This window comes from Botryllus schlosseri, chromosome 14, assembly GCF_051294905.1.
Source record: "Botryllus schlosseri isolate E-star chromosome 14, Bs_hap1, whole genome shotgun sequence".
Classification (NCBI taxonomy): domain Eukaryota; kingdom Metazoa; phylum Chordata; class Ascidiacea; order Stolidobranchia; family Styelidae; genus Botryllus; species Botryllus schlosseri.
This window is the reverse complement of record NC_137249.1, coordinates 20,282,894-20,310,687: the sequence shown is the minus strand read 5'-3', so window position 1 is coordinate 20,310,687 and position 27,794 is coordinate 20,282,894. Positions and strand designations below refer to the sequence as shown.

The 27,794-nt window shown below is 41.2% G+C and overlaps 1 protein-coding gene across 1 annotated transcript; it reads left to right on the top strand.

Moving 5' to 3' along the window:
• Positions 1-598: 598 nt before the first annotated feature.
• On the top strand, positions 599-26,708 carry LOC145455778 (carbohydrate sulfotransferase 9-like). Its single transcript, XM_080333779.1, has 7 exons — positions 599-749; positions 2,608-2,782; positions 2,842-3,020; positions 9,734-9,867; positions 20,373-20,584; positions 25,307-25,531; positions 26,332-26,708. The coding sequence occupies exons 1-7, from the start codon at positions 654-656 to the stop codon at positions 26,493-26,495; spliced, it is 1,185 nt and encodes a 394-aa protein (XP_080189905.1). The 5' UTR covers positions 599-653; the 3' UTR covers positions 26,496-26,708.
• The last annotated feature ends 1,086 nt before the right edge of the window (positions 26,709-27,794 follow it).

Sequence of the window (27,794 nt, the reverse complement as noted above, 5' to 3'; positions counted from 1 at the left end):
GAGGCCAGCATCTTCTGTTTGTTCCCCAGACATTCTCCTTTTTCTGCGAACTCTCCGAACAATCGGCCGTGACGGCTATTTCGGAGTGATTCCTTCGCCATGTTACCCTATTAATTCGTGTTTTCGGAATCAGTGCGACACTAGCTTTCGATTGAGACCTGTTAGATTAAATTTTAGCTGACGGGACGCCAGCTATAGGACTACCAAGCACTCTTCTTTTAGCCGGCTGTCTACACGCCGCGCGAGATAGTGTAATGGTGATGCGTCCGGCTTCTTGATTGGTAGGTTGTGGGCCCGATCCCCGGCCGGGTCAGACCGAAGACTCGAAAACTGGTATCCGCGGTTATCCCGCTAGACGCCCAGCAATCACGGAGGAGAGAAAAAACGGGGTGCAGACTCGATGACCTTACTATAAAGTCCTTATCGCATCTCCGTCGTCAAAGCATCACGATGATGCAGGCATCTCTCTCACTGTGCAGTGTGCAGCCTCATTTTGCCGCCCCCTTGGAGCCTGCCGCCCCTGGCGCAGAGCCAGAACCGCCAGATGGCTGCTACGCCACTGCTCCTTCGTCTTTTTTATTGTCCCAAATTTGGCGATGTATTTTTAAATAATCGTGAGCGATATTCCATTTCAGTCTTTACAGTATAGAATTATGTTATCAAAGACATTTCTAAAGGCGACAGGGATTACAGTGATAGCCTTCTGCGCAGTTACGATCTGCGTATATTCGGAATGGACGATAAGAATTGTAGGTAACTATAGACTGGTGCAAACAACGTACATGCCCCATCCATAGTCGGCAAAATAGTTTCTGTCCTTCATACTTACTGCGAAAGTCTGTCGACATCGCCAATGCCAAAAAATGAGTTGTAATTCGTGGCACTGATTCGCATCCAAATATTCTGTTACAAACTCTTAAACCAAAGGCTGATTTCCCTGTGTGTGCACGGTATGGACAAAGTGAGATAGGTCAGATAGGACATCGTGTTTACTATTTTACTACAATGACTTTTTCAGCGTGTAATGGTGATTTATGGTAGCCTATAGATCAGCGGTGGCCAACCTGCTGCCGTGGACACGTAATTCAATTAGTATGTGCTGGCGGCCGTCGACTTGCAATTTGAATTTGCGAATTGACTCCCGAATTCTAGAGAGACTTTAACTGATCTTGAAATTTTCTTCGCGCTGCGCGCGATTCAATATAACTTCATTTTAGGATTTTATAATATAGCAGCGCCCTTTCCAATCAGCGCCCACAGTACAGATTCGAACAGCATAGGAAAATAATCATCATCATCATCATTGGTTTATTAGCAATTTTATCAGTTCAATACACCACAAAAAATGCGATACAATGAATAGACAGGAAGATGTCGAAGCGACTTGGATTTGTCAATGGAATCGGACACCCACCTTGGCCTAGGCGTAGTAAAGAGGAGGCATGCACACTGAATGAAAGTAAAGAATACAGTATAGAAAAAGAAAGCGACAAGAAATAGGGCGGCATGTCATGGGAAGCGAGATCGATAGGTCAGTCGTGGTCCGGTAATCTTGAGGATGGACTGTATTTATTTAGTAGTAATTGCTTGTATTTCGACTTGAATGTGGACATGCTCGTCGACTGTCGAATGGCCGGCGGGATACTGTTCCACACATCAGGTCCGGCATATTTGATGGAGCGATGATCTTTTCGGTCGATCATATGATATTTGGACGACGTGGACGCGCGTGTGTTGTACTTGTGCGCTTTTGATTCAGAGGTAAAGAAGTCATTGAAATATTCGGGGCAACGACCGCAGTGAAACTGATACATAAACTTGGCGATTTCTAGTTTCCGCATATCTTCTATGTTTAGGACGCCGAATCTCTTCAGCAGCGACTTATTGGATGGGCAGCCAGGCCCCATATTGAAATACAAACTCGCAATCGTGTGCTCCTAACTATACCAATAATCCTGATGGGAGGTCAAGAAATAAGGCATGCAACCAGCAAGTAACTAATCACAATTCGCCAACCCGAAGACGCATCATCAGAGAAGAGCTACAGAGAGAAGAGAACACAGCTAAATTTTTTTGACTCGGCTCGCCAACGCAATTTCTGCTTCTCCTTTGGCCCGCGGAGAAAAATAATTGTCTAGCCCTGATTTATAACTTATCCTGAATTTTAGAAAACACCCTCTCCATCAACTTTACAAGTGAATCTGATCACAGGGCTAAGAAAGAATAACAGTTTGATAGTGATATATGAAACTACGAATATCAATGACGAAATTCATTAGTGAAACTGAAAATCTGTTGACCGGAAATGGCCACAGACATTTTAACATGGATATTTGACGTCCAGGTAGTTCATTACGCCGATGCCCTGGAATGCGGCCGTCGGCTACATCAGTAGTCAAAATGCGGCCGTGAATGACCAAAAGGTTGGCCACCCCTGGTGTAGATTTTTCCATATCGGTAATGACAATTGAGCATCTAAAATATGTACCGATACTGCTAAGATGGCGGTCCCCCGCTATGTGCAAGTGTCCTGGACGGGTATTCCGGAAATTGTAGAATGTAGATGCTTAAACAGTTAACTCACAAATCCACATAACTATTCCAAAGCTGAAAGGACATAAGGATAATATTCGTCTTCCGAAGTCAACTCAAAATGACCATGTCAAACACATGCCAAATCACGATGCACCACGTCTCCAGACTATGGCGATCAATATGCCGCCACAGACGCCAAAACCGACACGGTCCGATTTACCAGCTACAAAGAACAGTAAAATAGTCGGTATGTTGATAAGAGAAATAGTTATCGAACGGGAATTCGGACGGTAAAATACTTCGCAGCGAAAGATCCATCCGTTGATTCGCTAAGAGAAAGCATGAAGCTAGTATCGAATGAACGTCTTGCCGGTTTGCAGAGAGGGTGTCACGTCAACAACCAGAAGTTCGGATTTGATTTAGACGCTATTTTCAAGTTGATACCCGCACATCGTCCGCGCTTTTACTTTTCGGATAAATATCGGGTAAGTGATCATATTGGAAATTTCATTTCGACCCATTGTCACACAGTGGCGCGAAGCAATGATTTGCGTCAGAATATATCCGTTGGTTTTACTTGGCCATGATCCATCGCAAAACGTGAATATCTAATCGTCGCCTGAATCAAATCGCAGAATTGTTTGGAATTGTAACACACAAGGATAAATGTCGCTGATCAGCAATCGATGGTTGCGTTTTTTGAAGGTAGTATTGACAGAAGGTGTTGGCATATCGCGTTCCTCGCGCAGAAAGTAATGCGCACATACTGGAGTTGTTCAGAATTCACCGACTTTCAAAAAGTCATGGTTTTCAGTAGGGATTGTGTGAACCTCTGAAAGGTCTAGGTTCGTGTGAACGCGAACCTTTTTGAAAGGTTCTGTGTGAGCGCGAACGTGAACCTCATGACATCACGTGACGTTTTATTGCTAATTCCAACCCTATATTTCAGTGAAATGATAGCCTATGTTAATCTACAGCAGGGGTTCTCAACCTGGGGGGCGCGCCCCCCTTGGGGGGCGCGGGAGGCTCTCAGGGGGGGGGGCGCGAAAAATTGACGAAGTCAGTACAGGGGGGCGCGAGAAATTGACAAAGTTAGTATAAATTGTACGTGTCTGAACATGTGTTTCACATCCATTATGAGAAGACGATTAATGAAGATGAAATTTATTCCATATTCAAGAAAGCTTGCAAAATACAAACTCTAGCAACCGCGCTCAACGGAGTGTAGTCTGATTTCAACTTGATTTGAGCAAATTTTTGAAATTCTTTGGAGATATATAGAGAGCAATTCCCACGTGTAAGTCATTCATTGTTTCATAGCTTTGACAGTAGCCTAAAGCTTGTCGCGCTGGGCAGCTCTTGTTAGTAGCTTGCGAACTGCACTGCCTAAGACAGACTTAGATGCAACATCGTTTACCCGGTTTCGCCCTCAATTAGGAGATAAATCAACACAATTCAATTAATTTCTAAAACTGATCAAATTTAGCCTGGCAGGACAGAACGACGCCTTGCTCTCTGTACTCACTACCAGCATCAGGATTAGTCCCAGGGTGACCTACCTTAAAATTAATTACCGGATGTCTTGTTCAATGTTTTTTTTTTGTTATTTTCAAACAAGTTTGGAGAAATTTGTCATGTAAAAGACTCAACAACTGGAATGCAGATTCAAAATTGGCGTAAGATATACCTTATGTATACTATAAGATCAGGGGTGGGCAGCCTGCGGCCGTAGAAGGGAATTTGAGCGGCCGTCGACGCCTAATTCAATTAGTATGTGTTGGCGGACGTCGACATGCAAATTGCAATTACGAATTCACTCCCGCATTTTCGAGAGATTTTAATTAATCTTGAAATTTTCTTCGCCCTCCGCGCAATTCAACAAGACTTCATTTTTCGATTTTAATGCAGTACCGCCCTTCCTAATCTGAGCCGGAATGGGAATTGGTAAGAAATACCAATTCGTTCGCGGCCCTGAAAAATTTTCGCGCTCCGCGCCAAAATATGCCCCTCCCGGCAACTATTCATAACATTGCCACTCGCGATTTTGGTGCGTACAATAGGCCATTGTGAAAAGTAGAATAGTCCCGAGTTCACCGGGAAGGGATATGGACAGTTTACCATGGGAATTTTGCGTCCAGATCGTTCATTGCGGCTATGCGCTGGAATGCGGCCTTACGCTACATAAGCAATCGAAATGCGGCCATGATTGTCAAAAACGTTGCCCATCTCTGTATTAGATGATGTGCTCTTTTTGACATGACGATAAATGCAAGGGGGTCAGGGGGGCGCGATTTTTTTGACCATCTCCAAGGGGGGCGCGTGTCAAAAAAGGTTGAGAACCACTGATCTACAGTGTGCACGATACGGAGCGACGACTCGAGCCACATAATGCCACAATGCTGAAGTACATAGTGAAGTTTTAAACGCCGCTAAATGTATCGACGGGGGCAATAAAATGTTATAATAACCCCATAAAACCAATATCTTCCGTCACTTCGCCAACAATTTCGACGGGGTCTTGCAGGGAAATATAAGCTTACGCCTTACGCCAGACCGGACAATGTATTTGGCGTCTGAGAATTTCTACGTTGATATTGAGCAAAGTGTAGAACAGGTTTCTTCATACTTGCGGCCGATATTACCCCATTAACAAGTTATAAAGCAGTAGCCAACAACCCAATCCCACGGATTTGGTTTTATGATACAGTAATCAACTAATCATATTGACCCCACACGCTTGCTAGATTTATTTACGTCAGACGACGATATCAATCTCATTGATTGGTTGCATAAGCACCATTCGCTAACTACATTTAGTGTATTTCGCTCTTGATGTTGTGTGATTGCGGGTCAAGCTCACGGCAGAGAGTCATTAAATATTCACAAACGGAAAGCTGGATATTTCGAGGAAACTTTTGTCTTGAAGCAAGTAAAATTTTTGAGATTATCAAGGAGCATACTCGTTTAGTGTTGATTTTATATGCTGCCATCGCCGTGCATATGGCCAACAGTTGAAACGTAATACATTTCAATAAAGATTTTATATTGAAGTGAAAATTGTAATATATTTAAATGAATTACAGTGCAGAGCCTCCCAAGCTTCGTTTATGAACGTGAACCTCTAAATTTCAGAGGTTCACACACAGAACGCGAACGTGAACCTCGCGTTCACACCATCCCTAGTTTTCAATTCGTTTCCCATGCCTTATGCTTCAAAAACATATTCTAGTTACTTTTTTCTTTAATTCACCCCTTGCATCTGTGTGCACTGTGCATGTTGAGCTGGAAGAAAATCGGCTGGAAATGGGAATTACCCTAAAATTTGAGTGCCGCGATTTTACTTCCCTACAAAAATGCCATATATGTCAGGTTTTAAGCAGCTGTTGGGGTTTGAGGGATGCAAAACCACACTGTAGATATTTTGTCGAGTTCAGGACACCATTTTCATATTGCACACTGCGTTGGAAATACTCAAACTTTCATAGTATCATTTTCCACGATTCACCATTGAAAAGAATACAACTGTAAATGCACCATCCATTCGTCCAGCGACATTGTAAATATCATATTGTTCAATGAAACGTAAGAACATAACTGGGAAATGGATTATCTATTCGTGCGCAGCATAGAAGTAGAAAGAGGTACGATTTACTACCTACCAAGTAAAATATTCAGGGGTAAATACAGTAAGTTCTGGCTTTTTATGGGTATAAGTATCTTCTAAACTATAGACCCAATCTGTCAAGACGAATGTGATATTCGTAATCAGCAACCTTGAAAACTCCCGAAACGAATCCTCGATGTTCTGCCATTTTTTAATCATTTTGTTGACCAGTTTAATTATTGACTATTGAAGAGCCCTCATGTTGTCCGAAATATTCAATAAATATGAACATGGCCTGATGCGAGATCCTTGCTTGTCAAAAAGTAGTTTGTTAAGCCTTAAAATTGTACTTTTGCATAACCGAACTATATTTCCTCTTGTACCAATTGGTCATCCTACCAAGAAGAAAGAGGAGTAGAAAGCAATCACATTGTCCTTGAAAATCGTTTTAACTACAATACTCATATGCATCTCATCTCTTTTGACAATTTACTGATAATCTTATAAAGTGGGCATAGTAGACCTAGTATCCCTAGCAAACGAAACGGTTGGAGCTGCTATCTTTGATGGACCTCAGATTCGAATATGAAATGAAAGATTCCTGTTTAATATTAAGGAAGAACTCACTGCGTGGAATTCCGTCCAAGATGTAGTATCATCATCATTGGTTTATTAGAAATGTTATCAGATCAATACACCACAAAAAATGCGATACAATGAAAAGAAAGGAAGATGTCGAAGCGACTAGGAGTTGTCTATGGAATCAGACAACCACCTTGGCCTAGGCGATGTAAAGAGGAGGCATGCACACTGAATGAAAGTAAAGAAGATAGTATATAAAAAGAAAGTGACAAGAAATAGGGCGGCATGTCATGGGAAGCGAGATCGATAGGTCAGTCGTGGTCCGGTAATCTTGAGGATGGACTGTATTTATTTAGTAGTAATTGCTTGTATTTCGACTTGAATGTGGACATCCTCGTCGACTGCCGGATGGCCGGCAGGATACTGTTCCACACATCAGGTCTGGCATATTTGATAGAGTGATGATCTTTTCGGTCGATCATATGATATTCGGACGACGTGGACGCGCGTGTGTTGTACTTGTGCGCTTTTGATTCCGAGGTAAAGAAGTAATTGAAATATTCGGGGCAACGACCGCAGTGAAACTGATACCTAAACTTGGCGATTTCTAGTTTCCGCATATCTTCTATGTTTAGGACGCCGAATCTCTTCAGCAGTGACATTATTGGATGGGCAGCCAGACCCCTTAGGGGCACTAGCTATGATTTGGAGTAGGCCTACTTTATGCTGTAGTTTTTGCAGTGCCTTGATTGCAGTTTTACTGGCAGCCCCCCAACAGAGGATGTCATAATGTAACTTCGATTGGATTAAGGATATAAAGAGTATCAAAAGAACCCATGCTGGCATGAAGCGCCTAAGGCTGTAGAACAGGCCGCACTTCGGTGATAATTTAGTTTCTAGCGACTGAATATGACTCTTCCAGGACATGTTCGAGTCCAGTAAAAACCCGAGATATTTGGCATTATCTGTGTTGGAAAAGGGCTGACCAGCGATATTAACGGTTAGGTTATTTTTTGAATTTACTGTCAGCAATTGGGATTTCGAGACGTTTATGCAAAGGCTGTTCTGGACCTTCCACTCATGGACTTTGTGCATTTGGTCACCAGTCAGGGCATCCAGCTCTGCCGTCGAAGATGCGGAAGAGAGGGGGTGAGTATCATCAGCGAACAGTGTGGTGTTCAATGAGGAGGTTTCAAAAATGTCGTTGACATATAAGGTGAAGGGGACCGGTCCAAGTACTGAGCCTTGGGGCACACCACAGGTCACCAGGTGAGGAGAGGACAAGATGTTTCAAATCGCAACTATTTGTTGGCGTCCAGTGAGGTAACTTTTCATGAGCTCAAGTTGTGGACCCCGAAGTCCGTAACGCGCCAATTTCGAGATGAGAATTTTATGATCTACGCAGTCAAACGCTTTTTTAGATCGAGAAAAATGCTGCATCCCACATTTCGCTTCTCTGAGATATCATAATACTGTTCGGCCACTGTTAGGAGGGCATGTGCGGTTTGGTGTTTGTTTCGGAAGCCAAATTGTTGAGGGGAAATGATAGACATTTTGGCGAGGAATGAGGACAGGCGGGAGAGGAGCAACTTTTCGAATACAACCCCGATGCATGGGAGAACGGATATCGGACGGTAGTTGGTGACATTAGTTCTATCCCCAGCTTTGTGTACAGGGACTACTCTGGCTTTTTTAGATAGCATGAGTAGACTCCATTTTCTATCATGAAGTTGAAAAAATGGGCCATATATTGACCGATAAGCAGGCTTATCATTTTTAAAAACCATGATGGGATTTGGTCGTAGGTTCAAGCACAATCGACTGGGATATCGATCTCACCTCTGACCTGGCCGACACAGGTTTTGTAATAGAAGAAGCAATATTAGGGCCTACGTTGCAAAAATATCCATTGAAGTGATTCGCGATGACCGCCGGGTCTGAAAGTTTGTTTGCGGTGTCCGAATTCACAATTTCCGAAACAGACTTATGGCCTTTTTTCCGATGTAGGAGAGAGTTAAGTCCTGGCCATGTTTTTCGATTGTCCTTTTTGTGTCTGTTGAAAAATCTCTCATTGTACTTTGCTTTTGCCTTGGAAATGAGATGCACGGTGCGATTCCTGAAACGTCGAAATCTTTCTCGTTCATGTTCTGGGCAGTTCTTGGTGTCTATTTGGATATGCCACCGGTTAGGTTTACGGATAAGTTGAATCAGCTTTGTGGTCATCCACGGAGTAAGTAAATAAAACTTTTTGGAAGATCAAAAAGCACCTAACCACCAACAGTTGGTCCGAAAATCGGTATCTTCATACGAAAAATTGGTGTTTATATATCTATGTAGGTGAGATTTGGTACCGATGGATCATGAGATTACAAAATGATCTGTCGCCAAAAATGTTCAGCCGATAACAACAAATCTTTTGCTGGCTCAACACTTTGAAGCAGAATCTATTATCTACCGCGGACATCTACACGAATATCCGCCTTTTCAGAAGATATTTAAGAATGTTCGAAAGTTGTTGCTCGATCGTATCATCGGTCCCCGCCGGTTGAATTCAAGGGCACATGACCTGTGGACCTTTGAGACATGCGCTCAAAACCCCAGATGTTCCAACTCTTTTGCTGTGTATACTATAATCTAACCTACAACCAGTCAAAAAAAGAATGTTTGGTCGCCACCTTAGAAATATAGAATATATATTAACTCAAATGTTGACAGAAAATGACCTTTCGGCTTAGGCTCAACACATTTGGGGGTACATACATATTGCCCGTAAATCTAGATTTTGACTCAAAAGAGCTCGTTATAGCGATAAAATACCACATGTTATTATGACACCCAGCCTATCTATATATCGGCGTGTTTATGTGGTAGCATGATTAGTTAGTTCAACTATTTTGCTCGATTTCGCTATCTTATCATCGCCGCTAATTCTATCTTTCTTGACTACTTTGACCAACTGTGAATGTACTTTACATTTTACGAGATGGATAATAGTATCGATTTTAACGACAGCTGCTCTTGTGCGAAGTACCGAAATGCGGAAGTACTAGCTGGAAGAGAGCTCTTGTTACGATGGAAGACATGGCCCATGAGCAATTCCCAGATAAAATTGGAGGTGGCGAAGCCCACGTCTTGGGTGGATATTTGTAAGTTTTGATTCCGCATGCGCTGATGCCAAATCGGTGTATCATTATACCGTTTAGCAAATACATGCAGGCAGTACATTACTGTTTCCCAAGGCGACCTGAAAGTTAGCGAAGACAAACACTGAAGTAAATGATTTAATTGCACACACAGCAGTCCATACCCATTACTCGAAACTATAGCATTGAACTGAAAACCATTACCTCCGAAGGATGTTTTCCCCGCAAGACTTATCGCTGTGTGTTTCAATTAATCCAAGTCAATGCCTATAGCGAATAAATCTGAGCCAGAGGATATTAAATTTTACGAACCTGGGGAAGCAATACTGGTACATAAAATGAACTGTGCTATGCGTAACTTTATATAGCTACATCGTATTGTCTGGCGTGATACAAATTGCCTAGTTGCAAATGAGCTCATAAATGTTGAATTGGCATTTCAGAAAGGCGGGGTTTCGATTGCAGCCAAGCATGGCTCAGACGGACGTGCCACCGCAAATCATATGTAGCCTACAAGTTTGCTGTGTGTCTTGACATCCAGGGAACCCGTGAGCACCCCGGGACCCCGCTTAAGCACCACTTAAGCACCACTTGGTGTTCGCTGTTGGTCAAGCCGCCTTAGTAGCCTACTTCATTGCCAATACGTGGTAAAATTTGTATTCCGTCGGTATCCACCATGGTTAAGGGAGTGAATCAGCTAAACGGCTCTTTCTGGGACAATAAATTGCTTCCACAACCATTTTAATACTTGGTAAAATTTGTATTTCGTCGGTATCCACCATGACTAAGGGAATCAGCTAAACGGCTTCTGGGACAATAAATTGCTTCCACACCCATTTTAATGGGTATGAATGCAATGTAAGACACCTGGAAGTGCTGATGGCATGATGATATACACCATCTGGTGACATTTGATTAATAAACCAATTTTCCATCCATGTATTTATCGTTTAGGCACCCATCATGGGTTTTCTTGAATAGAGTTGTTTTTCCTATTTCCTATTAGAGATCCTCGAAAGTCTGACGTGTTACGTAAGCACTGTGATATCAGGTTGAATAAAAACTTTAAAGAGTAGCTTTAAGGCTGCATTCACAAGCTCAAGCTGTCGGTCGGTTCGGGCGATCGAATACGACGATAATTATTAAGATATCAAGGCATGATTCGAAAATGATTTATGAGAGGCCAACCATACGCTATTTTCCATGGGTACCAGCATTTATCTGATTAAACGCACTAATAGCAAATGAGTCAATTCCACAATGTATTGGTCCTTTGAAAGCCCGTGAGTAACATGAGTAACTTGTTCTGTACGTGTCGTCGTCATCGATGTCAATAACATATGCGGCCAACCGTATATACTATACAACAATGGTAAGTAGTGCCTTCACGGACCCTACAGACTTGATAATCAACATATATATACTGTAGTGCTTCTTTCAGTAAATACGCGATAGTCGACGACGTGTGAGTGAATGAAATATGGGACACGACAATTGTGTCAATATTTGACAATACATTGTTTGAGGCGTTATCATATCCGCAGTGCGTTTCGAAGAGGAGAACGTTACATAGAGTGAAGGTACACGGGAAATGAATATCGAAGCTGAAGACTTTTACGATTTACATTAACGCGGCAAATGCATTGGAAAACATCAGGCGTACACTGCATAGGCCTGTGATATAGATAGTATAGATACAAATACTCGGTGGTACACGTAACTTTACTATTTCCTGATAAAATGAAATTTGCACCCGTGGACACGTACCACATTGAAACAGATTGTATGGGAGATGTGGTACCGATGGATCAAAAATTGCAAAATTATCTCTGGCCCTCAAATCTAAGGCCGAGAATAGCAGATCTTTTGCTGGCTCAACACTTTGATCCAAGCCCTACTTATCGCGGACATTCACATGAATATCTGCATTTTCAAAATAATATTTATCAACGTTCGGAATTTGTTGCTCGAACGTATCATCGGTCCCCATCTGGTCGGTCCAAAGGCACACGACCATAAGATCTATGAGACATACGATCAAAAATTCGAATTTTCCATCTTGTTTTGTTATGTACTATAATCTAAGCTACATGAAGAATGTTTCATCGTCACCTTCAAGAAGAAAATAGATAATATCAACTCAAATGTTGGTGTTGCAGAGATAATTGCAGAGATATTAGTTCCTGGGAGTAGAAGTATAATAAACCAAAGTACTATAGGTTTAGCTGGCTTGCTACTTAACCTAGAATCCTCTGTTCTCCCGATTAGATCTTCTTAGACACAGATATTACACAACACATACGAATATATTTCAGACGTTGATGCAAGTAGGTTTAGCGATTGAATCTCGCTGATTCTCTCGAATTAAAGGCAAATTACTCCAGGATGTGAAACATTCATGGTTAGATGATAACTATATCCCTGCAACGTTTCGATTTACGCCCAAACTTTCTGAATTAATGGTACATATATATAAAACCATAGGACCCCCACCCTATAAATGTTGCAATTGAATTGAAAATACTCCACTCGAGGATAGTATTGAAATACAAAGTATATGGCAATATATACCCTGATACAAGCTCTATACACTTCATATTAAAAATTAGGGCTGGTTTGTTAGCGTGGAAGGTGATATCTATATATATGTATACGTCGATCCAAATTTACGTTACACCCCCCAAAACAAAAATCATCTGTCACAGACCCCATATATCACGCAGGTCGAATTTTTTTGCATGTGAGGAAAGATTCTGCCAGCATGCAATTGTAGACAAATTCGCGTACTGTAATCATGGGTCGGTCCCATGGTTCGGTCGCACTGTTTCATCGGTACCACATCTCTCCTACATCGACATAATTATATCTACCATCTCTACAGTATACAGGTGCACACACGTACAAGTGCATTTGCGCGCAGAAAAACTCGTCGGCGTCATCGTCAGTGACGCAGTAAAACACTGATCTGCATGACAAATTGTACCGTAACAAATTTATAAATGGATTCAAAGTCAACAGATGGCGAGGCACAGTGTTGTTTGATTTGTTCAGGAACTGAATTGTTGATTAAAACTATGGGTTAATGCAGGGGTGGGCAAAGTACGGCCCACGGGCCGCATGTGGCCCGCAACACCGTTCTGTGCGACCCGCGAGAGTCTAAAGGAACGTATAAAGAATATAGATAAAATGTGTACTAAAAATCGATTTAATGCAGCGACTTGATGAAACTTTGTCTAAGTATATTGCACCATGATGATTCTGTGGCACTGGTTTTCAAACTGGGGACGAGCGCCCTTGGGAGCATGAAAAGCATCTGAAGGGGGCGCGAAGCTGAGCTCAACTGAAATATTTTTCGCGCCTCGCGCGATTTCCATTCAATTCATTATTAGTGCTCTGTATTTAGTCTGAATTTCATATTTAAAAATCTCTTATCCACAGTGGTAACCTTCCATGCCATTAAACTATCAGTTAGGTTTGCTAGCATCCTAGTTGCGTTTTGTAATATGACGATAAGGGGGGTCGTGCGAAATATTTATAAGGGGGACGTGTCTTAAAACGTTTCAGAACCACTGTTCTAAGGTATGTTATTTTTATGCATAATTTCTGGCGCGACATCCCGATCTTAATCCCCACGCAGTTTGAAAAGTTACAGCTGCTAATCATCACAGAAATCCTAAACGAGATTGGCATAATTCGGATCACGAGTGTGATTTTAGATTGGCCACTCCAGTTTTAATTATTTCAGTGATGTGCTTATTAAAAACGATTCGCGCGTGTCTTAGGTCAATTCGTTCTCTGTATGCGTAGAATTAGGGTATTTATATTTTATCTACACATAGTAGAAGCGTGTTTGACTCTAACATGGTTATGATGCTGTCAGCATTGTGTGTCCTCGAACTGAACCAAAAGTGGAATTAGTAAATCTATGAACAGATCGCTTTTCACAGATTGAAATTTCAATCCTGTTCCAAGAATCGGGAAAACCGACTTTCATCTGGATAGTTTTGACCAGACATGGGGTGATTACTTTATGAATGTAATCGATTGCGATTACGATTACTTCGGAATCACGCGATTACGATTACGATTACGATTACAGCAAAATCAGGAAGTAGTCGATTACGATTACGATTACATTGAAAAAGTAATCACGATTACTCACGATTACATTAGTTTTGCTTAGGACTATAATCTTAAACGATATATGGGAAGGCAACACAAGGATTGTGATGAAAAGGCTTAATGAGATATCAACTTTCTTCATACATCTTGCGTCATTTGCTTATTACGTCATAATATATCAATTGCACAACTTTATAGTGCATGATTTATCGCATCCAACGATTTGCATTATTGCCAGGTCTTTACCTGCCGCGCCCCAAATTCCTTAATAGAGTGGGGAGCGTGCTCGAAGGGGACTCAAAAGTATTTCGTAAACCAACATATATTATAGAGCATTTTCGAGAATTTAATTAATTCTTGTAAATGTTTTTCGAGCTTTGCGATTCAAATATCTCTAGTACAGGGGTCACCAACACGGACCAAATGAGTCGTCCGCGGTCGCTGTAGTAGTGGTGGCTTTTGGGGTGGGCGAGGTGGGCGGCCGCCAGGGGGGGCTGGCCGAAGGGCTCCCCTATTTGGATTATGCGCTTTTTTCAGGGATAATAACGAATAAACATGGAAATCCGTGTAAGGCAAGTATAGGATTCCATACAGATGTGTCAATCATCATCAAATCTCTGCATTTGTTAGAAACGTACCATATCCCGATAATCATCACGTCTCTGCATGCGGTAGAATTACTTAGTTCTACTGTCGTCTATCTTTGCACACATGAAAAAATAGACATGGCCGAATCCAGCACCTGGCCAAACCTTGATAGATAGATAATAATAACAGATGGGAAAGAGGGGTCTGGGGGGCGAAGCCCCCCATAAGTTACGGATAGATACTTATAGGGCGGCCCCCGGTAAGTCTCGTCCAGCCCCCCCCCCCCCCCCCCGTTCGTATGGCCACCACTGCGCTGTAGCAAATATCCAAATGAGAGATTTGATATTTGAAGCTCGTTTCGTATGAGCATCAGTTGAACATGGGTCGGCCGACGCCAAGGAACATACAAACGCAGTCGCTCGGGGGATTGCTTGTCTTCGCCCACGCGGCGGCTCAACGGGAATCTATATAGTTAATATTCCCGAGTCTAGACGCGGAGATCGGCGCTTCTGCGCGCACTGCAGCAACGCAACTGAGCTTGGAGGAGCTGGTGTGAGTCCCTGCGAGTGAGCGTTTTTTTCTTGGTAAGGGGCGGAAACCCGGCCCAGTGCTCTGATTGTCTTACTCTAAGTAAAGAAATCCAACTGAACATGGATAAACGACGGGAGTAGGCTACGTGGTAACCCGTCGGTCGTCGCAATAATCAGTACACATTACACAAGAAGTAGCTTTTTGTTTCAAAGCAGTTGGTGACCCCTGCTACAGTAGATAGCTGGGTTTGAAATGCATACCTGTTCCCCTCAAGAAAAAACATACATAGGCTATATTTTATGGGAACAGGCATTTCGTAGCCGGTCATTACCGCGCCACGATCCCACAACACACCAAAACATATAAGCAGTTTCGGTCAACACGCAACTCCACGGGATGTGATACCAAAGAAATACCTTGGCCGAAACTTAGGGTATTTTATTGTCAATAGCCGCGCTGAGTGGGCGGGACTAATAACTCCTGTCCTTCCAATCTGGTCCCACAATGCAAATGTCACCCGGCGCATCCACAAAGGAATAAAGCATGACAATTTGTGTGTGCGTCTCACAAAAGATATTCTTTTAGTCTGCTACGTTTGGGCGAGTACAATATCTTGTGATTATACAACGGACTGGAGGTCGCGAATTAACAACATACAGTAATTATAACAACATACCAGATGCTATGAATATGAATTACGTGCCCCAGCTTTACAGGTAAATCTGACACTCGGGGCTCAGAGAGGTTATAAATGAATAGTAATATAATGCAATTACCAATATTATTGACGAAATTCACTTTTGAAAGTTGACCAACGGTTGAACAGGGGAATTGCTGTTTTGGCTGAATTGCTGATTCTAGCTACAACCCACGCTAACATGTCAGGCTATATAAGCAGATGGTTATGGCGGCAGGTCCAAATGCTAAGTAACGAACTGTGAAATAACGATTGACGCCCGTTTCAAGTAGTTATATGAGAATAAGATATGGTTAACATAAAAATTGTGCCTTCAACTTAATACATATACAGCGAGCTGCTGTTACGAGAAACGGCTAAGCACGGCTAGGTTATGATATATATCAGCAGCTGTTTATTTGTAATGCTTCGTTGTGGAAACTACAATGTCTTATTCGACGAGGGGTGCCTTTATTTTGTACATGCAAGCTAATGAAAAGCTAATGCAGCTAATTAAGCTAAGGAAAAGCTAATTAAGCTAATGAAAGGCTAATTAAGCTAATGAAAAGCTAAGTAAGCTAATGAAAAGCTAAGTAAGCTAATGAAAAGCTAATTAAGCTAATGAAAAAGTAAGCTAATGAAAAGTAAGCTAATGAAAAGCTATTGAAGCTAATTAAGCTAATGAAAAGCTAATGATAAGCTAAGTAAGCTAATGAAAAACTAATGAAGCTAATGTAACAAGGAAGCTAATTGAACACCACGCATCGAAAAACTTCGCTGATTGCAATTGCTAAATGTGTGCGTTTGTTGATTGACGCTGAATTGGTATCTTTGAAATAATAGTTATTAACCGACATAATGCCAGCCTCGTTTATAAATAAACTATGCTGCGAGTACTATCTCGCGATATTATTGAAAATACTCGTGATATACTCATTTACGACTATGAAAATGTTGCTACTTTATCGTTCCCAATGACTATGAAAATTATTATAATTGGACCCCAATGGGATTGCTACGAGCGCTGCCGCGCGGGGAAAGTTGCAAATTTTGCACAATTTCTGAAGCGAGGGGACGTCACAATCAGGTTCTTTGATAAACACATGTTAACTCTGTGGTGACGTGGTGACGTTGCAACTCTACCTCAAGTACACGTACTCGTACAAATGTATCGATATGTGAATTACAAAATTAATGTTAGAGACAGTTAGTCACACTTATCAGTGGTCACACTAACGTAGTAGGTTGGTATTAATGGTGTTTCTACTGCTATAGGATGGTCATTGGTCATTTTACACCAGGCTGGTATTCGTTATTACGGTTCCTGATCCACCTACTATTATGGGTCGGGGCCTTTGCAAGACACCGTCTACGCGGATCGTACGAGCAGTACAACACTTGGGTAGGAATACTGGAACCGACTTGGGCCTGATTCGAACCCCCAACCAATTCGTTTTGCAGCTGCGGAGCTGTGAATATATTTAAGCGAACTAAAGCGGAACTAGTCAAGTAGGCCTATATTCCGCGCTAAGCATTATTCTTGTCGGATATTATAATAAAAGATCACGAGCGTGAATGCGTTACGACTCGCTAGTCGATAGGCTATACCTTGCCCCTCCCTGTGAAATATTATAAAGCAGAAATGATACGTGAATATCCCAATTCAGCGCAGCAAATATATGCAATTACAAAGTAGTACATATCCGGACGTTTTCAACGTTAGTTTACTCATTGCTCATTATCAGGATGACAATGGTGCCGATGTCTCACTAGTACGTCATTTAGGTTTCGCAAAGGTAACGAAAAAGAAGTCTTCCCAATTTTGAAATTATGCGCAGAATGATTCAGTTCTAAAGAAAACCATCAATAATCTAAATTATAATCTGTCGATCATGATGTGAAGTTTATTTGTAAAATAAAAATTACTGTCAAGCCCGCAACCAATATCCACGCGAATTCGGTTTACCAGACATATCGCGTGCCGAAACGGGTTAATCCAGTTTTGTATGATGCGTTGATTGATAGCAGGCATGCTGGAGCTTGTGAGACAATGCTGTTTTCAAATCCTCCTTGCCTTTCTAACTAATTGCCATCAAGAAAAGAACTCCCTTTGAAACGTCGTTGATGTTCAATGTTCATGTTCGTTCACGCTATCAAATTCAGTTTGCAAACATAACCGGACACACCAATGGGTTGTGGGTTCGAGTCCGACCGAGGTCGACTCCAGAATTCCTACCTAGGACCTAGGTGCCATCTCATCCGTGTAAGCGGTGTCTTATAAAAGCCAAGAATGTGGGCCGTTGTACAAGTCGGCCGCTACGGAATAAAAATGTAGAAAATTGCCTGGTGTAAATGACCATGACCATGACCATAGTAGTCGAGACACACCATGAACACCCCAAAACAAACCTGTCGGTGCCGTCAAATCTTCCAGTTTGCAGGGTGCAGTTAGGTCTGAATTGGCACTATTGCAATCATAATTCAAAAATCCCTATTGAGAATCGAATATCCAGATTCTGAACTTGGATTTAAAATTTCGGATTTGATACATCCAGAATCATATGAGCAAAATACTAATCTGGACTTACTTCCTTGCTTCATTGGCTTCATTTTTACATTAGCTGGTTTCATTAGCTTTTTGTTAGCTTACTTTTCATTAGCTTACTTTTTCATTAGCTTAATTAGCTTTTCATTAGCTTTTCATTAGCTTACTTAGCTTTTCATTAGCTTTTCATTAGCTTAATTAGCTTCATTAGCTTTTCATTAGCTTACTTTTCATTAGCTTACTTTTTCATTAGCTTAATTAGCTTTTCATTAGCTTTTCATTAGCTTACTTAGCTTTCCATTAGCTTAATTAGCTTCATCAGCTTTTCATTAGCTTACTTTTCATTAGCTTACTTTTTCATTAGCTTACTTAGCTTTTCATTAGCTTTTCATTAGCTTACTTAGCTTTTCATTAGCCTAATTAGCCTTTCATTAGCTTAATTAGCTGCATTAGCTTTTCATTAGCTTGCATGTACAAAATAAAGGCACCCTTCGACGAGTACAAAATTCCGAATCTTCGTCAGGTGCACGTGCGTGCGTAGGCCTCCTGCTCGCCAAGCAGCAATGGCAAACTGCGTTTAACTAAGCACAACTAAACATACATAAGTTACTATTTGAAACTATAGGCAGAGTGGTGATCAATATCCTGCTGCGAGGTAGCGGCTTCTGTAGTGTATTGATAACCTGATATACACCACGGGAGGTGTTCTTACAATCACACTACAATGTCCATCGCATGTCTGTTTACTATATGTGGATACTTGTTACGCAATGACGAGCGGAGCTAATACTTCTGACGTAATAATGAGTCAGTGGCGTTTTAAAACAGACGTTTGTGCTAACGCTAACGTGGTATATTATCTCATTCTTTTTCACGAATATTCAGTTTATGTCATAGTCCTTGTACAAACAAAAAGTAATCGTTCATTCACAAACAAATCGATTAGATATGGGAAGTAGTCGATTACGATTACGATTACTTCGGATTTTTTTCGAATGTAATCGATTGCGATTACGATTACTTCAAAATGCTGTAATCGTCGTAATCGATTACGATTACTAATCGCGATTACCCCATGTCTGGTTTTGACAGATTGGTTATTCAGGTCGACCAGCCTATGTAATCTCGCCGCTCTTTCTGACGCGTGTACGATATTATCAAAGCAATGTTCGGTTTGTTTTAAATAAGACAGACAGACAGACAGTTTTATTGAACAAAATTGCAATAAAAATATAATACATGCTGCAGCGATACGATCCTTAGGGATTCCCGCGGATCATCCAGTCAACTGCATTGATGGAGTACTAATTAAGCATTGTTCAATTCGAGTCTTGCGTCATAAATAAATATATAAAAAACTGTAAGCAGGCCGAATAGTGGTATGTTGGAACATAAAATGAGTAACAGGCAAAATAGTTAAGGATTGAGAGAACTAAATACAATCAAAACAGGAGATATGTAAATAAGGTGAACGGTAATTGCAACGTAAAGCAACTAACTTCACTACGGTTTAAGTAAATGAATTGTGTATTCGCGACAAAATGCAGAAAACGACAATTCCTTCCAGGCTAATGGAATGGCATTCCATATTTTTGGAACATAATATAAAATGGATCTGCGGCACTTATTATTCGTGATATGTGAAATAAATAATTTTTTTGAAGTCGAAGACCTGGTACGGTGTGAATGTGCGACACTACATGGCGTGAACATTTCACTGAACAAACTTGGGAGATCACCTCGATTATACTTGTACATCAATTTAGCAGCCTCTAAGCTTATATATCATCTCCATGCCCTCCCTATATTTTCAAATACCAATATTGCGTTTTCGTTTATTATCCCAATTTTATATAGTGCGGCCCTTGAATGCATTAAGATGTTCAATGCGGCCCGCGAGCTCAAAAGTTTGCCCGCCCCTGGGTTAATGAGTTTGCCCTAATACTTGATCTCAGCACACATAAATGAAACACTAAACGCTCTCATTCAGCGTTGTGTTTCTATTATTCAGAGTGTTGTGACATCATTAATGATCTCTATTTGCAGAGACGTCTGGCGTAATCTCAACGAAAGCGACCCTGCCAGCGTCGCTAAAACCAAGGAAAGGATCTCGAACTACACCAGAGTGATGACAGTTCGCGAACCGCTGGAGAGACTCGTATCTGCTTACAAGGACAAAATGCTACCGACAGGAACCGGCGGAGCATCGTTTGGAAAAATGTCACAGTTAATCCACAAAGCCTACGCTGATAAGAACGGTAGGGGCGGGAAAACCTACGATATAGCCATGAAGAGAATTTGCCACGTTTTTTATGTATAACTGCACTTCCACTGTTTCCCCATGGCTCACTTTAACCGTGGCGTTATTGTATAGCTGTAGACGTGACTGAATTGTGTCCCCGCTTCAGATGTGGTCGGTTTTTATCGGTTTGAGTTAATGACTCAAACCCTGATGACCGCAATGTTAATGTGAACGTTCTTATCTTTGTATACAATGCGATTTTTGTCTAAGTCAACATGTTATCACTAGGGCAAATTTTTGCAACTTTTGCAACTGTTTTTACAGCTTCTGGAAGCTTCGTAAATACTCATAATGTATGTAGTATGGTGTTTTAATATGTTTGGAGGAGTTTTATGTTGCAACTTTTTGCAACTTTTGTCTCTATTTTTCAAGCAACTTCTTTCTGCAACTTTAATCAAGTATTGCGCAAAATATGCTATAAAACTATAATAAAGACTAAATTAATGGATTTCAAGTGAAAATGCGGCCCACCATAGGCGCCGGACGCATGCATGCTGTGTATGCCGTGTTTACCTAGCCATTTTTTCGGGTATGCGGCATACCCACTATTCCGTTAGTCATGAAACTCCCTGAACTAACTGGTAAATTGTGCGATTCGGAAATAAGCAAAGTATTTTGTTGACGTGCTACTGCTTACGTGAGCAAATTATCAACACATTGATGAAACGTGAGTAATTAGAAGACGCGGCGCGACACGACAAGACCAGGAGCTCGATACCAAAGATGTTGATTTCTACACGCGCGAAATGTTGTAATTGTCCTCTCCTGCTCTGTCGAGATATGATATCTGACTCGCCAATCTACTGCGATTGTGATGTCATACTGGATCAAGACTGAGGACGCGGACGAAGTTGATTAAAGTACACACAGCATACTGGTTGCGGACAGACTGAAGCGGCGTAATTGATTTTGTTTTGCGATCAGAAGATGTGTTGCAGGCTAGAGATGTCAAAAGTTTTGACGCATCTGAAATTGGTTTCACTCTACTCAACAGATTCCAGTTAACATACTTGGGCATTTGTGTAAATAGTTATTGTAACTTTAGTTTGTGACGATAGCTAGCCGTCACCGAAAATGCGTATAGCTTGTTCCAGGGACGGAGAGATTGAAATCTCCTTATTGTCTACGTGAGTCTTTGGCTACCGATACCTTTTCAGTGAAGTTACTCTGCGAGTCGTCGGTAACTTACAAAGAATAACTATGAACTTTTGATACTGTTCAAAATTGTATTATATCAATATCATACCATAGAAATTATTAACATTTATACAAGAATGCCCAAAGAAACAAAATCGTCACTTTCCAAGGCGCAAGCCTACGTTGCACGCTACGATGCGGAATTCGTGGTCAGTGCCCGCGGAGAACAATTTTGCACACTCTGTGCTCCACAATTGTCTCGCACGACATGAAATTTTCAGTGGACAAACATCGTCACAGTAGAAAGCATATCAAGGCTCTGTCATCAACATCGCAACAACGGCAGCGACCGCTACCAGCAACGAGTTTCGAATGGAATGATTATGTTGGCAGTGTGACAGCTGCTTTCCTTTCAGCAGATACTCGCCTCTACATACTTAACAATCCTGACCTACAGGCTCTATTTAAATTTGTTGGACGAAAGGCTCCATCTGAGTCAGCATGCCGAAAGCGAATTGATACCATGGGTAAACATGAAGTTGATCGAATCTGCAATATTCTATCAGATAAGCTCATTTTCATGGTCATTGATGAATCTGATATTTCAGGATTCAAATATTTAAACACTCTACTCGTAGATATAGAATATCCACAAACCAGTTATCTTTTGCATTGTAAGATTCTTGGCCCATTAACAAATCAGCAAACCATTGTACATGCAGTAGACGATGCAGTACGTACACTACGAACAGACAGAGATCATTTTATCCTGTTGATCACAGATGCTGCAAGGTAGCCTACATGACAGCAGCATGTCGTGTTGTTAAGGAACATTTCCGAGACTGTCTCACATCACCTGTGTCGCTCATGCGTTACACAATGCAGCGCAACGAATCCGGAATAATTATGAGGATGTTGATAACCTAATTGCAGCAGTAAAAGCTTCAGTGGTGAAAAATAAATATCGAAGAGCTAAGTTTTCAGCAATCAATGGTCCCCCACAACCTGTGGTCACCAGATGGGGAAGTTGGTTGAAGGCAACAGAATACTATGCCAAAAACCTTCCGCAAGTTCTTGAGATTGCTAATGCTTTTGAAGGTACGGGGCTGTTAGTGATGAAAGCGAAGAACGCAGTCACGGCTGAAAGCCTTTCTAGAAGCCTAAGGGAAATTTGTCAATGTTATATTAAACTTGTTGATGAAATAAAAAGAGCAGAGAGCACAGAATGTAGCATTGCGCAATCCTATGAAAGAGTTTACACATTTGACTTTGACAGTGATCCTTCAGGAATACAATTGTATTTGGATCATCGATTTGAACTGAACAGAGACTGAAAGCAATTGTGGAAATGACCCGACCAAACATCAGTCCAGAACTGCATGCCAAATTGTTAAATTGCCAAGCAACTTCATGCTCTGTGGAACGAAGTTTCAGCATGCTACGCAAACCATTGGCAAACGATCTTCATTTCTCCCCCGACAATGTCTGGAAATATTTGGCAGTATATATAAATAGATCGCTTGATTAATTCACTGTCGTTCAAATTTGAGGTCTTTTCCTATTTCTCGGACGCCCAATCGAGGCGATCGAAAATGATAGTTTCACTGGGTCACCTTTTCCAGGAAGTCTTGGATCATGTTTGCCGACCTAGGGAGGTGGTTTGGGTGTGATATTTGATTTGGGGGTAGTATCGCTTATTATTTTCCATATTTTCTTGCTGCCTTCATGTAAGTTTCAAAACCTATGTAAATAAAAATGTAACCATAATCGATTGAATAGCGAAGGAAGGAACGGAACAAGCAGACACCATGCAAATCTTAAACTGCTGGAACCTTTCGAGTATCTCATACCCTCATGATTTCAAAAAATTGTATAAATGCAACTTTTGTTAAAATTAAAAAAATAAATGCAACTTTCTCAGGTTTTTAGTGCAACAAAAACTTGCCCTAGTTATCACATGCATTTTGCAACACGAAATGGATCCTCAGAAGTGAAAATGCATTACTGCTTATGTCTGGAAAGTATAGGATTTGAATTCAGTCTGCAGAGTATACCGAGGTGGTCTTCCGCTACATTTCTAATCTCATTGTTTACACCAGACAAACATACATCCGACAACCTACATCATTATAGAAGTTTCAATCCATCCATTGATAATAAACCGCCGGCGCGTAGAAACCGCTTAGAAGAAAGCGTAGTCTGAATGGCCGTTTGTTCAGAATTGGTTCAGTATAATCTCCACTTTGCGCACTTTGACGGTATCCAGAGAACACTGAACATTTTTTATCCGCTGTCTAAAACATCCATCGTACATTCCTTGTTTCGAAATGTGTTCAATTGTATGTTGATTTCTGCCTTAAAATTCTCCTCACTGTGGACAAAATTATCCCTTTCGCCATTGAATTAGTGTTGTCCTGCAACCACCGTATTTGGTTGGCCATGACTATTTTGTTTTTCCACCGCTCCGAAGTTTCCTTTTTTGGCCTTGATATTTTTTCGTGGTGCTGAATAGCTATTGTAAAATATTTTTTATATCCATTACTTATGCCATCATTGACTGCTTTTAATTTCTTCTTACGGCATTTTTGACCGCGGTGCACAATTTTTCTGTTAATAAACAACAACAACAACCAGATAAACATCCGAAGCTGTTAAACATGTCAGAGTAGCCGTTGGCCACTTTACGCTCACCTTTTCAACAAATACAGCAAGGAACCGGGGCTGCTATAATTGTAAGCCAAAACAGATATCAAAAACGTAACAGTAATTCGGGCTTGTTTCCTATTCACACTCTCATGTTTTAATAATTTACCTAATTTCTTATATCTCTGTTTAATACGATGCAATATCAATGGCCGACTGAAAACAGCGTCAAGGCCCATAGATTAAAGCCCCTGGCCTAGTTAGTTATAGATACGGTTGGCAGCAGACATGGAGAAATCACTATATCACTGTAATCAAAGATGGTAAACTATATGGCATATTTTACAACGATATTGAATTCTTGTGACCCGAGGCCTCGGCGAAATTTGAAAAGTGGTCAGCGAACCGTTTTGAGTCGGCGACTCCTGGCGTACACGAAATATGGTGGGGTGACTGGTGCCAGATCCAAATACATTCAATCCCATTCACGATTTTTAAACATCCTTGTATTTCTTAAATTTGCAGCCCCGTCAACCAACCTGCTACATTTAGAGCAGTGGTTCTCAAACTGGATGGGGGGTGGAGGTGAAAGCATCTGAAGGGGAGCGCGAAACGGCGGTCATCTGAAGATATTTTTCGTGCCCCGCGCGAATTACCTTAAATTCGTGGTGTTTGCTCTGTGAACCGAATTGCATGTTTGAGAATTCTCTCATCAGCAGTCATAACCTTCCTTGCCACCAAACTATCCGTTGGGATTGCTAGCATCCTGGTTGCATTTTGTGATATGGCGTTAAAGGGGCGCGGAAAACATGAAGGCGGTGTGCCTAAAAAAGTTTGAGAACCGCTGATTTAGATCATCATGTCTATGCCAACATTATATAAATTATCAATTTTACAGAAAACCGAACCGCAGAAACATCGCACGCATCGTGGCAAGAGTTTGTTCGATATCTCCTCGACACTAATCGTCACATCTATATTGATGCGCACTGGCAGCTGTTTTCAAAAATGTGCTATCCTTGTATAAGCTCGTACCATCACATCGCTAAATTGGAGACGATATATTACGATGCCCAATATATCTCGCATTTAATAGATTACGACCTGACACCGTTCTTTCCTGGTAAGCAGTCAATTCACCACGAAGGAATCTAGTGGTGTTTCGAAGACGCAGATGAATGAATGAATGAATGAATGAATGAATGAATGAATGAATGAATGAATGAATGAATGAATGAATGAATGAATGAATGAATGAATGAATGAATGAATGAATGAATGAATGAATGAATGAATGAATGAATGAATGACGGATATCGACAACACAAGATTAGGGCTGGGCACAATGATTCGAGTACTCGAATCTGAATCGAGTATTAATTTTAATGATTCGAGTCGAGTAGTAAAAGACGATATTTTCGAGTACTGAAATTACAAGCTCCTCGCTACTGAAAGTTAATTTATCAACGAGAATTATAGTTTTGATGCTAGTTTCCAATGTGGAAGGCTTAAAACACTGATTGGCTGCATTGAAGCATACGAAACATAGTACAAAGCTACAAAGCTTACGTGAAATAACACATTTTCGAAGTCATAATCATCCCATAACCTTGTCACGATGTGCAATGAAATCGGTATGGTCGAAAAAATATCAAAGCATCTTTAATGTGATGGATAACAGGCATTATATTCTTTGCTGTGGCGTATTTGAACTTTGACATATTACATTATGTTATGACGTCATAATGTGTGATACTCGAATACTCGACTCGACTCGAAGCATAATACGTGATTCTGAATCGAATCACTCAGGTACTCGATTTTGCCCAGCCCTACACAAGATCACTTCTGTTGAATATAGAGTTGATGCATCTGTAGGAAGACACGAACGCATTTGCAATAATATTTATCGTTGTTTAACAGCATTGAAAGCAAACCCACGCCGGAAAAAATGGTCGACGGAATATCAAAACTATTTGAAAAACCTCTCTCAAGAAGATCGAGAGGGACTTTACGCCATGTACATGGAACAATATGATTTGTTTGGGTACGCGAATCCCAAGTCTTTATCAATTCACGGCGAGTAGAGCATCCGATCGTGGCTGTGTTCCTCGTAAGAGAGAGCATATTGAATCAGCTACAATGATGTCGTATCAATGAATTTAGCCGGAGAAGATGAATGGGGATGACTTGCCTAACGTGTGCTGGTCGCCGCGCCCTTTGTAACCGACGAAGCCATGTTACAATTTTACCTGTGATATCTAGCAGATCCATGACATTAAAATATTCGCAACTGGAAACTGTTGACAACTTCTTCGCCATTTACAGCAGTAGTCCGAATGACCATTTAATAATTTTCTGGTGCAGGGGTGTCAAACCGAATTTAGGCCGCGTTTCGGATTCAAAACTTCCGGACAATCACTTTGGAATACTTTTTTGTGTGGTTATACTTCCACGTAAGTTTGTCCAGGTAGCTTTTATTATTTATTTCAGCATTCCTTCAAATGATTGTCTGTGTATCGGAGAATGGGGTGTCATGTAGGGCTTATACGGAAGATTAACTTTTTCTTTAAATTGATACTATATAATACTTAGTTTTGTGTATTGCTCTCTAGTTAGAGATAACCTATTACATCATATTAGGTTTCGCATTCTATCATTTAGCAGTCGTACGAATGAGTGAGCGATAAATCGACTTATTACTGGTATATTGAACTCAATATTCGTTCCTCGATTTGGTAGAATAAATGGCGACTCAATCAGTATTTCAAACGGACAGCAAAACGAAATGATTCACAATCATGCGTCGCACTTCGTAAATTCAACTGACTTGACTCGAGTCACCTCCAAACATCGAGTGACCTGACTTTACTCGAGTCAAAATGTGCAATGAGTCAATATGATTGTGACTCGAGGTAGCGACGTCTTCCGAACACTGGTCCGAAATATTTTAATATAGTTAATGCCGAAACCGATGAGTCCGACCGGGATCACTGATTTCGAGCCATAAAGTTGCCTAATCATTTTTCTTCAGTGTCAGCACTGTCTGTGCAGCCCTATGTCATGCCTAGTGGATCCAATCAGGGTTGTAATGACTCGAGTCATGACTCGACTCGAGTCCGACTCGAGTCACGATTTTCGGATGACTCGACTCGACTCGAGTTATTTTCTCAAAATACGGAAATGACTCGACTCGGCTCGAGTCAGTTTGTGTATTGACTCGACTTGGACTCGAGTCATTGCGCATGACTCGAAGCAAGTCATTGACTCGAGATTCAAACGGCCAAGACCGACATTTCATTGTAATTTCGAAGCCAACACACTATTGCGATTTCGTTTGTTGGTACTGGTGCTTGAAAATGGGACCAGAAACTGCTAAAAGTGAG